At 50.5% G+C, this 10,507-nt stretch overlaps 1 protein-coding gene across 14 annotated transcripts; it reads left to right on the plus strand.

The window, feature by feature from the left end:
• Positions 1 to 211: 211 nt before the first annotated feature.
• LOC114861672 (dematin-like) lies at positions 212 to 10,393 on the plus strand. Of its 14 annotated transcripts, none has more exons than XM_055511267.1 (18): positions 257 to 355; positions 648 to 761; positions 852 to 1,535; positions 3,815 to 3,877; positions 4,216 to 4,249; positions 4,600 to 4,680; positions 4,760 to 4,885; positions 5,325 to 5,369; positions 6,428 to 6,611; positions 7,243 to 7,287; positions 7,570 to 7,722; positions 7,805 to 7,905; positions 8,010 to 8,234; positions 8,320 to 8,359; positions 8,422 to 8,447; positions 8,515 to 8,571; positions 8,642 to 8,722; positions 8,874 to 10,393. In XM_055511267.1, exons 5-18 carry the CDS (start codon positions 4,238 to 4,240, stop codon positions 8,985 to 8,987), a joined length of 1,290 nt encoding a protein of 429 aa, XP_055367242.1. In that variant the 5' UTR covers positions 257 to 355; positions 648 to 761; positions 852 to 1,535; positions 3,815 to 3,877; positions 4,216 to 4,237; the 3' UTR covers positions 8,988 to 10,393. The 14 variants fall into 14 exon arrangements, 12 of the variants coding, with proteins under 12 accessions (XP_055367241.1, XP_055367248.1, XP_055367239.1 ...); XM_055511271.1 differs by having other exon boundaries at positions 304 to 355; positions 4,603 to 4,680; XM_055511268.1 differs by lacking the exon at positions 852 to 1,535.
• The last annotated feature ends 114 nt before the right edge of the window (positions 10,394 to 10,507 follow it).

Here is a 10,507-nt window from a genome sequence, read left to right on the forward strand (position 1 = left end):
CTGAGCTCAGCAGCAGTGCTTTAGGTCCTGTGAGTTTTGAGGTGGAGCCCCCAGGAATCCATCTTATCCCCCAGAGGTGGGATTAGACTAAGATCTGGGGAATTTGGAGCCAAGTCAACACTTCAAACGGGTTGATGTCCTGCTAAAACCAGAACCTGCTGGAGGAGGCCACATTTGAAAGTAGAAGAGTTTCTCTGTGCCCCCACCCCCTTTAATGGACCAGTCCAGAGAGAGAGAGAGAGCGAAAAAGACAGACAGATAGAGGGAGGGACGATACTGAGCGAGGCGCGTCACACGCTCAGCGCTGTGAGCGCAGTCCAAGCCGGAGCCGCTGGATGTTGGTGCGCGCGCTCAGGTAGGATCCACCTTGTTCTCGGTACCGTGTTACAATGAACGTGTGTGACGTCATGTAGAAGAATGTTTGTTACTTATCACAAATGTTAGAGGAGATTTTTAGAAACGCGTATTTGTGTCGTACTGATGCAGTAGATGTGAATCAGGTGTGGTGTGATTATGTAAGAGGCTGCTGGGAGGCGAGCACGCTGCGGAGGAGGGGAGGGATGGAAGGGAGGGGGGGGGGGGGATTAAAGAGGAGAGAATGCTTTTATGTAAAACCATTCCCTCAAACCTCCCCCATCCTCATCCAGCATCACAACATCTGCCGGCCGGCCTCTTCCTCAGGACAACATCTGTACAACGATCCGTCCATCAGTCTGTAACTGAAGCTGGTCCAGACTGAGCTGCTAGGTTCCAGAAATGAGGTATAGACATCGTCTTGGAAATGTAGGGCAGCACAGTATCTCTGCTCGTAGATGTGATTGAAAGTAGAAATCATTTTCTGTTTAATTTAGGTTAAAGGTAAGAGGTCATAGCTACATGCTGAGAATCTTCATCAGCAGTGAGGATGATGATGACAGAAGAGTCAGACCTGCTCTTTTGTTCAACCTGCTGAGTAATAGGCTTCAGACTCTACAGAGAATAAGTTGGTGACGTCAGCATCGTAGGTCTTTGGACTCCTCAGGGTACTGTCCCTGAACACCTCAACGTACGGTCACTGAACGCCTCAGGGTACTGCGTTGGTTCTCTCTATTTCTGGATGTATGAGTCATCTTTACTCATGTTATACAATAGAATCTTTGCTCAACTTAGACACTTTCGAGGTTTGACTCAGTTACTGCAGAGTCCAAGAACCTGGAACTCGACTACAGTAATGTTCTGAACTCGACTTTAAGTTTAATATAAAAGCAGAATGTTCCCCAGTGACCTTGGCTCTTATCTGTGGGCCCAGCAGGGGGCGGAGGGGCCGAGGGGCTGTTGAAGCTGCCGAATGAGGCCATGGGCTCAGCCAGTGCTGCAGCTGGTGGTGGTGCTGGGAGGCAACCGCCCACCGTCACTGGAGGAATTTAAGTTGAGCAGCTCCAGTATTGGTGCTGTGATGCCAGACCGACAAGCTGTAACCAGAGCAACACAGTTGTCTGATGTCAGAGCTTCACAGTAGCATGAAGGCAAGAGAAAGGAGGAAAGGAAACAAGGAGGTAAGCCGGGATAGGGAGAGAAAGAAGCTATACAGTCAAGGAAAGAAGGAGATGTGCAAGTAAGAAGCAACTATAGGCCCCTAGAAGCTACAGGTATGAGGGAAGGCCGCAGGAAAGGAAAGGTGGAAGAAAGCAATGAGGAAACATGAAAGGAAACAGTGAAGCTCACAACTTCACCACGAACACGTCGTCACACGGTCGTCACACGGGGTGCGGTCGCATCTGCCAGCAGAGATAAGAGGCTGTTTTCATGTTTACTACTCAGACCTAAAGCCAGCAGCTGACCTCTGACCTCCAGCCCGGAGTCAGCAGCATAGACTGGGCCTCTAAGGGTTAATGAGCCGTTAGTAACAGTCATTTCACTCTGAACAACACGAGGCCCACAACCCAGGAACCTACTAATACTGCACTGATCCTCAGCATGGACCCGACACTTAATCCAAGCAGAACCTTCCCTCTGTTCATTGTGCATCAGTAGTGGAGTCGTGAGTTATAGCTTCACGACCGGAACCGTTAACTTGTTACTAATGACTTCATCTGAGCTGCAACGTCGTAGTTCGATCACTCTCCTCCTCGTCCTCATCATATGAACAGGTGACTCAGCCGTTTTCAGGTTCTGACCCAGTTATAGCCTCTGCCGTTGTCACTCCATCACGATTAAAAAAGCAGGAGGTTCTGCTTCATGTACTGTCCTGCAGTGGATTTTAACAGAACCTTCAGAACCGGTGTGGCTACAGGACTGGCTGAACCCACCTCTGGACCTGTGCACTGACCTTTAAAGTTATATTTGATTGAAACCATTTCATGGGTCACAGAGCTCCACTTTAAAAGGTCCTGCCTCACGAGTCCGCAAGTAGGACTGTCCTGGTTCTGGAACAGGGCTCGATATTGTGACGTCCATGTGAGGTTGGACAGACCCCTCCCAGTGTGTGGGCCGGTCCTTGATGTGAATGTGCTGTAAGGTCCAAACACTCTCAGGACCTTGGACTTTGTGAAAAGCTGGTGACCGACTCTAAGGATTATTAACGGCATCTTCACAAAGAGACAAGACGAGGAGACGCCTGCTGTTCAATACCAGCTTTGGGATTGTTCTGTTGTGTTCTGCCATCTGATTCTGGTCCTGGGTGGGTTTGTGCATCTGGGGAGTCTGTTGTGCTTTAGCATCTCTGACCTATGTGTCTCCCTCATTTCTGCCAGCTGATTGGACAGCTGGGTGTGGTAACCTAGCAACCGTTGCATCTCCCAGCATTCCCTTGAGCATTCCACCAAAAAGAAGCTGAGGATAATTTATTACTATTAAAATCATGTGACCAACGATAGAACCTTCACACAGGAGAAGCTCAACACGTCCTGAGCAGCATCGAGACCCTGATCTTCACTTTGACCACAGCATGATGTTTATTTTCGTTTTCTGTCCTTAGAGCTTCTTTAGTTTTTCTCTTGTTTTCAGTCTCAAACTTGTGCCATTGGATTCTTGCCAACATTGTTGCTTAGCAACAGCTTCACTTGGGCTCAAAAAAAAACCCAAATAAAATTGGAAATGGACGCAGAGCTTCAGTAAAAACAAGAAGAACCAACAGAGTTTGACCAGAGTCTGCTCACCTGCCTGTCTGTCTGTCTGTCTGCCTGCCTGCCTGTCTATCCATCTTTCTGTCTGCCTGCCTGCCTGCCTGCCTGCCTGCCTGTCTGCCTGTCTGCCTGTCTGCCTGCCTGTCTGTCTGTCTGTCTGTCTGCCTGTCGGTCTGCCTGTCTGTCTGTCTGTCTGTCTGTCTGTCTGCCTGCCTGCCTGCCTGTTTGTCTGTCTGTCTGCCTGTCAGTCTGCCTGTCTTTCTGCCTGTCTGTCTGCCTGTCGGTCTGCCTGTCTGTCTGTCTGTCTGTCTGTCTGTCTGTCTGTCTGTCTGTCTGTCTGTCTGTCTGTCTGTCTGTCTGTCTGCCTGTCTGCCTGCCTGTCTGCCTGTCTGTCTGCCTGCCTGCCTGCCTGTCTGTCTGTCTGTCTGTCTGTCTGTCTGTCTGTCTGTCTGTCTGTCTGTCTGTCTGTCTGTCTGTCTGTCTGTCTGCTGAGTGATCACAGCCACACATTAACACATGAATTATTAAGGGTCAGCAACACCAGGATTCATCACAGATCAATACTGGGGGCACAGATGTTGGGTCAGAACCAGTCACACAAGCAGAAAATCTAACAATGATGTAACATATGAGGCGACGCAGACCGGAGCTGCAGCAAACAGGAGGTGCTGCGTACTTTGGAGTAAAACACAGCTCTTTGTGTTTTTCAGGTGCTGATCTGCTGCAGAATCTCAAAACCAGCAGAGTAGACGTGATGCCTCATTCTCTCTGAGGTACCGGCCTCACACTGACCCACTGTGACCCTACCGGGTGTTTACATGGACAAAGCTGTGGACTCTGGAACCCTCTCTTTGTGTCCTGTGTCACTGGACAATACAAAGCTGACAACAGGACAAATCGGTTCCTCTGGACCCTGGAGCCAGATTCACCTGAGCCCAGTTTAAGTCCAGCACCACATTCAGTCAGCACCAAAGCATAAATATAATAAAGCATAAATGCATATATTACATATTATACAGGGTGCCAGCACAGATAACAAATGTGGAGCGTAAACTCACCTGCTTCTGCTGATATCATATATATAAACAGGCTGCGTCTGTGTCGCCCTCAGGACGGACCAATCAGCAGCCAGGATGATGCCAAAGGTAAACGTCCCATTTACTTCGCTGGAATGAGAACAGTTTAAATGAAGCACTGGGTCAAAGCTTGAGCCAGAACCTGAGCAAACAGAATGTTCAGTGGCTACAACACAAACGTCATTGGACATTATCCTGCACTGAAGTGTCATTGTTCTAGCCTTGCAGTGCATTCTGGGTAAACAGTGACGTCACAGATGCTAACGCTAGCGGTGAGCAGACAGTCAGGAGCTGTTCTTGTGCTAGGCCTGAATCTTCCTGTGTCCTTTTCTCGTCGCTGCCAGTAGACCTGATCAGAAGCCTAAATGATCTCTGAATATCAGTGTTTGACCTCTGACCTGTGTGTGTGTGTGTGTCAGCAGCAGCTGGCTCAGACGTCTCCAGGGAGCGTGCTGTCGCTGCGGGGTTCCGGTATCCCAGGATCCCCTGCTGCCATCGTGGTGAGGCACGCAGATCACGTCATATTGTCCTCAGATTATCTTGAGCAGTAATGTGTGATCGGGGCCTCCTCCCCCACAGGCCCGCGTGGAGGACGGTGTCATCGGCTATAAGGACCTGGCAGCGTTACCGCGGGACAAAGCCATCCTGGAGATAGAGAGGCCGGACCTGATGATCTACCAGCACTACAGCTACAGCCCGCTGGAGGTGAACGTGTGTGCATTAAAGGCCCTACACGTGCACTGGCAGCACACGATGGCTAAACGCTAGAGCCACAAAACAAGGTGTACGAATTCACCTAGCTTTAGTTTAAACAGAATAACTAACTAAGCAACAGCAGGGAACAAACCTCAACCTGAGAGAGAACATGGAAGATGTAAACAAATGGCCCAACAACACACCGAGCCACGCGCTGACACACGCACACAACCTGGCAACGGGCCACAAACAACCACACTGGGCGTCTGCGCTGTAGCTAGGAGCGCAGAACTAAGCTAGCTCACCACACTGCGCTAACAGCTAGCTCTGCTCCCAGCACATCTGTAGAACACGCTGGTCAAAGCCAGATGTTTGTCGTTGCTTAGTTGTGTCTGTTCCCTGATAAGATTCATACCTTTGCTTCATCTATGTTTGTTGCTCCTGGTAGAGGTCCCTGTCTCCTCGCTCCATCTCACCTCCTCCCTCCCCCGAGGTAGGTAACCGCATCACACCTCACAACCTCCTCCTCCTCTTCTTCCTCCTCCTAATCTTTTTCCTCCTCCTCTTCTTCTTTCTCCTCCTCCTCCTCTCCTTCCTCCTCATTTTCTTCTTTCTCCTCGTCTTCTTCCTCCACCTCTTCTTTCTCCTCCTTCTCCTCTTCTTCTTCCTCCTCTTCTTCCTTCTCCTCCTCCTCCTCCTCCCCTTCTTCCTCCTCCTCCTCTTCTTCTTACTCCTCCTCCTCTTCTTCCTCCACCTCTTCCTCTTCCTCCGCTTCTTCCTCTTCCTCTTCCTCTTCCTCCTCTTCTTCCTTCTCATCCTCCTCCTCTTCTTCCTTCTCATCCTCCTCCTCTTCTTCCTCCTCTTCTTCTTACTCCTCCTCCTCTTCTTCCTCCACCTCTTCTTCCTCCTCCTCTTCTTCCTCCTTCTCCTCCTCCTCCTCTTCCTTCTTCTCCTCTTCTTCCTCCACCTCTTCCTCCTCTTCTTCCTTCTCCTCCTCCTCCTCCTCTTCCTACTCCTCCTTCTCTTCTTCTTACTCCTCCTCCTCTTCCTCCTCCTCCTCTTCTTCCTCCTCCTCCTCTTCTTCTTTCTCCTCCTCCTCCTCTTCTTCCTCCTCCTCTTCTTCCTCCTCCTCCTCTTCTTCCTCCTCCTCCTCTTCTTCTTTCTCCTCCTCCTCTTCTTCCTCCTCTTCTTCTTCTTTCTCCTCCTCTTCTTCCTCCACCTCCTCTGCTTCCTTCACCTCTTCTCCCTCCTCCTCCTCCTCTTCTTCCTCCACCTCTTTCTCCTCCTCCTCTTCTTCTTTCTCCTCCTCCTCTTCTTCCTCCTCTTCTTCTTCTTTCTCCTCCTCCTCTTTTTCCTCCACCTCTTCTTTCTCCACCTCCTCTTCTTCCTTCACCTCTTCTCCTTCCTCCTCCGCCTCTTCTTCTTCTTCGTCGTTGTCCTACTCTTCTTCTTCTTTCTCCTCCTCCTCTTCTTTTATTTGTTTTTATGATGCAGATTTAATCCGTTTCTGCCTAACTGAACTGTTCAGTCTTAAGATCTTTCTGTCTCCAGAACCTCCCTAAAGACTGGCTGGAGAATCGGTCTCCTGCAGGATCCTCTCCTGGTTCCACGATCCAGACCGACAGCAGAACCCACAGCTCGCACACTCCATCAACTCCACAGGCCCCAAACGCACCGAACACGGCCAGCACACACAGCTCTGCTAAGAGCAGTGTGCAGCACTTCCACAGGCCCGGTAGGACCACGTGCATCTGCTCATGAAAGCGAATGTTCGTAGACGATGCCGCACAGCTTATAGTTAAAGTGTGAGTGTCAGTCCCAGCACCACGGCACTGGACCCACCTCATCTGTTAGTGGTGGATGCGTCAGGCAGAGCTGAAACAGAAAAAGTGTCAGTTTTGAGTGGGTTTGGGTCAGAACCTCCAGAACTGCAGCTCTTGTGGGCTACAGTCACTAGCATCTTTCAACCTGAACGCTGGGTCACGCAGAGCGAAGTCTGACCCGTGGGTCGGCCCACGGTCCGCAGCACCACGTCAGCTTGGTTCAGACTGCTGTGCTCAGCAGGACAATGCGGCCTGGTTCTGGAACAGGTTGAGTAGCATATTAACCAGTTAGAGGTGTTGACTCGGTTCCTAACACCCAGATCTTGGTCCAATGAAGCATCTGTGGAATGAGCCGGACCAACTGCTCCAACCTTTGGAGTCCCCACCTCATAGTTCACACAGCAGCAAAGAGGAACCAAAGAGGAACCGGCAGTGAATTTAGATTTACACCTGAGGTTCAGCAGAACCACTGCAGCTCTGAAGCTAAATGGACCAGGCTCAGAGTTTGTGTCCTTCTGTAACTGCTGCTTCTCATTGTTCTAGAAAACGGCACCAACATCTACAAGAAGCCTCCGATCTACAAACAAGGTAGCGATAAAAAAAAACAAGCTGCAGCGCCATCATGTGTCCAGTCATGTAAGACGCCACAAACCTCAGCTTTTTGTGTGTGTGTGCGTGTGCGTGTGAGGCTTCTTTCTCCTCCTCCTTCTCTTCTTCTTTCTCCTCCTCCTCTTCTTCTTCCTCCTCCTCCTCTTCTTTCTCCTCCTCCTCTTCTTCCTCCTCGTCTTCTTCCTTCACCTCTTCTTCTTCCTCCTCCTCCCCTTCTTCCTCCTCCTCCTCTTCTTCTTCTTGGTGCGTGCGTTCGTGCAGATGTGTCGTCGTCCTCGCTCCCTCAGGGGAAACACATCGAGGATCTGATCATCGAGTCGTCAAAGTTTCCGGCTGCTCACCCTCCCGACCCGAACCAGCCCAGCAAAATCGAGACCGAGTCCTGGCCCTGCCCGCCCTCCCTGGCCGTGATCGGTGCGACACATGTTTTACTTCCTTGTCCCTCTCCTCGTCTTGTGTCGTTCTTAATTCTGATGTTCTCCCATCCTCCTTGCAGAGAAGGAGTGCAGGAGGCATGAGCAAAAGGAGGAGGAGGATGAAGAGCTGGAGGATGAACTGTGGGGACTGCGACCTCTTCAGAAACAGGAACTGAACAAGGTCAGAGACCAAACCAAACTCTTTTCTACCTGAACTGGTGGACTTTGTGTTCATCTTCATATTCTATTTCTTTCTCTTGTCGTCTGATGCGTCGGCATCCTCAGATCCAGTCCAACCTGGGTAAAATCCTCCTGAAGGAGGAGCTGGGGAGGTGTGCGGCTCCTCTGAGGAGGAAGACCCGCTCCCTGCCGGACCGCAGCCACGGCACCGGTACCGACGCCTTGGTGTGTGAGCTCCAGCGTGTGGACGCCTCTGCTCCTCCCCCTCCCGGCTCCAGCGCCTCCCGGGCCGTGTACTTCCCGGCGCCGTCCAGGATGGGCCTGTCCAGGGTGAGTAGCACCGGCGCCGGTGCCGGCGCCGCATCCGCTCGCGCCAGATGCCGTCACTGATCGGCACCTCTGTGTTTGTTCCCAGCTTCAGTCGGCAGAGTTTGGCGCGTCGGACAAGGCTGCAGGTAAACTGAGAGCTTTCTCCCTCACTTCCTGCTACTGAAACCTGCGTCACGTTAACGCTCAGCTTCTTCTCTGTCTGCAGCGCTTCAGGTAAGTCAACATGTGCAGAGAGGAAGCGAGCGGCCAGCGGCTGTTACTGATGCTGGTGTGGTTTCAGAATGGAGAGTCCAGGATGGACAGAGGGAACTCGCTCCCCAGCATGTTGGAGCACAAGGTAGCGGCCGTCACTTGCTTCATTCTCTGTACATGTGCAGCAGGCGTCCAATGTCTGATCGCGCCTGCAGGTTTATCCCTATGAGACGCTGGTGCTGACTCACAGAGGACGGAGCAAACTGCCCCCGGGTGTGGACAGAACCAGGCTGGAGGTAAAACCACCAGCCACCGGAAACACAGTCCACGAATCAGAACTAAATCCGAGAACAGACAACAATGACCCAGAATGCACTGGGCTGCCTGTAAACACAACCTTACTAAGAGACATTCTACTGGTATCTGTGTGTGTCTGACCCCCTGCAGCGGCACCTGTCTCAGGAGGAGTTCTTCAGTGTTTTTGGGACGACCCTGGAGGAGTTCGACCGTCTGTCTCTCTGGAAGAGGAACGACATGAAGAAGAAGGTCTGTCTCTTCTGATGCTGCTTGGCTCCATCAGTGCCAGGATCCTGGCAGGACAGATTGTGAATCAAGCTTCACTACTATTAATGCCCCCCCCCCCACACACACACACACACACTCAGGCTCTGCTCCTGGTGACTCGCAGTCATCTCAGATCTGAGCCTGTTCCTATGATGTCAACGACACCCAAGGACTCGCAGACGGTTTGATGGCAGTCAATCGCATGACCGGCAGGAAGAGGGCGATGCGTTCAGGTGCCTGATGGAAAGTTATAGGTTGTAGGCAGCTCATCAGGATCGGTCTATAGCACGAGGCCTTTCAGCTGGATCAGCCGATCCTGGATCCGACTCACCAGGTGACGTCCAGCTGTGATCAAACCGTCTCCTCCTCCTCTCTTGTGTCCTGCTCAGCATCAGCCACTGCCCTGTGTTTTCTAGCACACACACACTCACAGCTCACAATGTTGAAGATTAGAAACGACCTTTGACCCCGGATCCCAGAGCCGAGACCCGTGGGTCGTAGACTTTGTGTGTCGGCTCGTGTTGCTTAGTGACCAATGATGTGCAGCTATTTTCTAAGCTCCATGGAGAAGTGGCATGTTTGTTGTTAAGGTGAACTCATTATAAAACACATGAATGTGGAGAAAAGACATTTCACAGACTGAAGGAATGATGGGACGTCGCTGACAGCTGAGCTCAACTGAACAGCGTCTTCATCATAAGACTCCTACCTGAACAAACCCTGTCTCTACGACTGTAAAGCCGTGAGACGCCGGTGGACGGTCCTGTTTACGGTCGACTCAGCTCAGCAGACGCGCTTCCTGTGTCTGTGCCTCCTTCATGCGGAGGTTCCCTTTTCTCTCAGCAGGATTAGACTAAGTTCAGATTGGTTGGCGTGGACTTGGTCTGGTTTGATCTGGTTTGGTTTGATTTAGTTGCTGTAATGACACAGATTGTTCCATGTTGTTGGTTGTTTTTCCTTTTTTGTACATTTTTAGCTGTTTATAGTGTTTTTTTTTCTGACTTCTTCTAAAACACAAGTCAACTTCATGTGGGCATGTCACTGTCAACAAGCCCGATTGGCTGCTGCATGATGTCATTTCAATTTAAACTTTATTGAATAAAGTTGTAAAATAACAATAGCACTTAAAAGCTTTTAGTTTAGATGTAAAGCAGCTGTTGTTCTGATTTGACCTGGTGTTTTACTGAAGCAAAGTCAAAGGTCAGAATGAGATTGTAGTAAGCCTAACTAAAGAACTGAGGTCAAAGGTCACACTGAGGTCAGGCTTACTTCTGCTGTACATACTGAACCACTGAGTGATGACACTCATGATTGTTGTGGATGTAGGTGATGTAACATATGAATGGTGATGTGGATGATTAACCATGAGTTACAATAAAGAGCATTTTATTTGCTTTGTTGAACCTTGTTTGCGGTGTTAGAACGTTAGCTGCTCTACGGGCAGCAGTTTTAGTTTTGGACCTGACACAGGTGAGTGTGTCTCTTCTGGTTGTTAGAGATCAACTCAACACCAAAAC

The sequence above is a fragment of the Betta splendens genome, chromosome 9 (assembly GCF_900634795.4).
Source record: "Betta splendens chromosome 9, fBetSpl5.4, whole genome shotgun sequence".
Taxonomy (NCBI): Eukaryota; Metazoa; Chordata; class Actinopteri; order Anabantiformes; family Osphronemidae; genus Betta; species Betta splendens.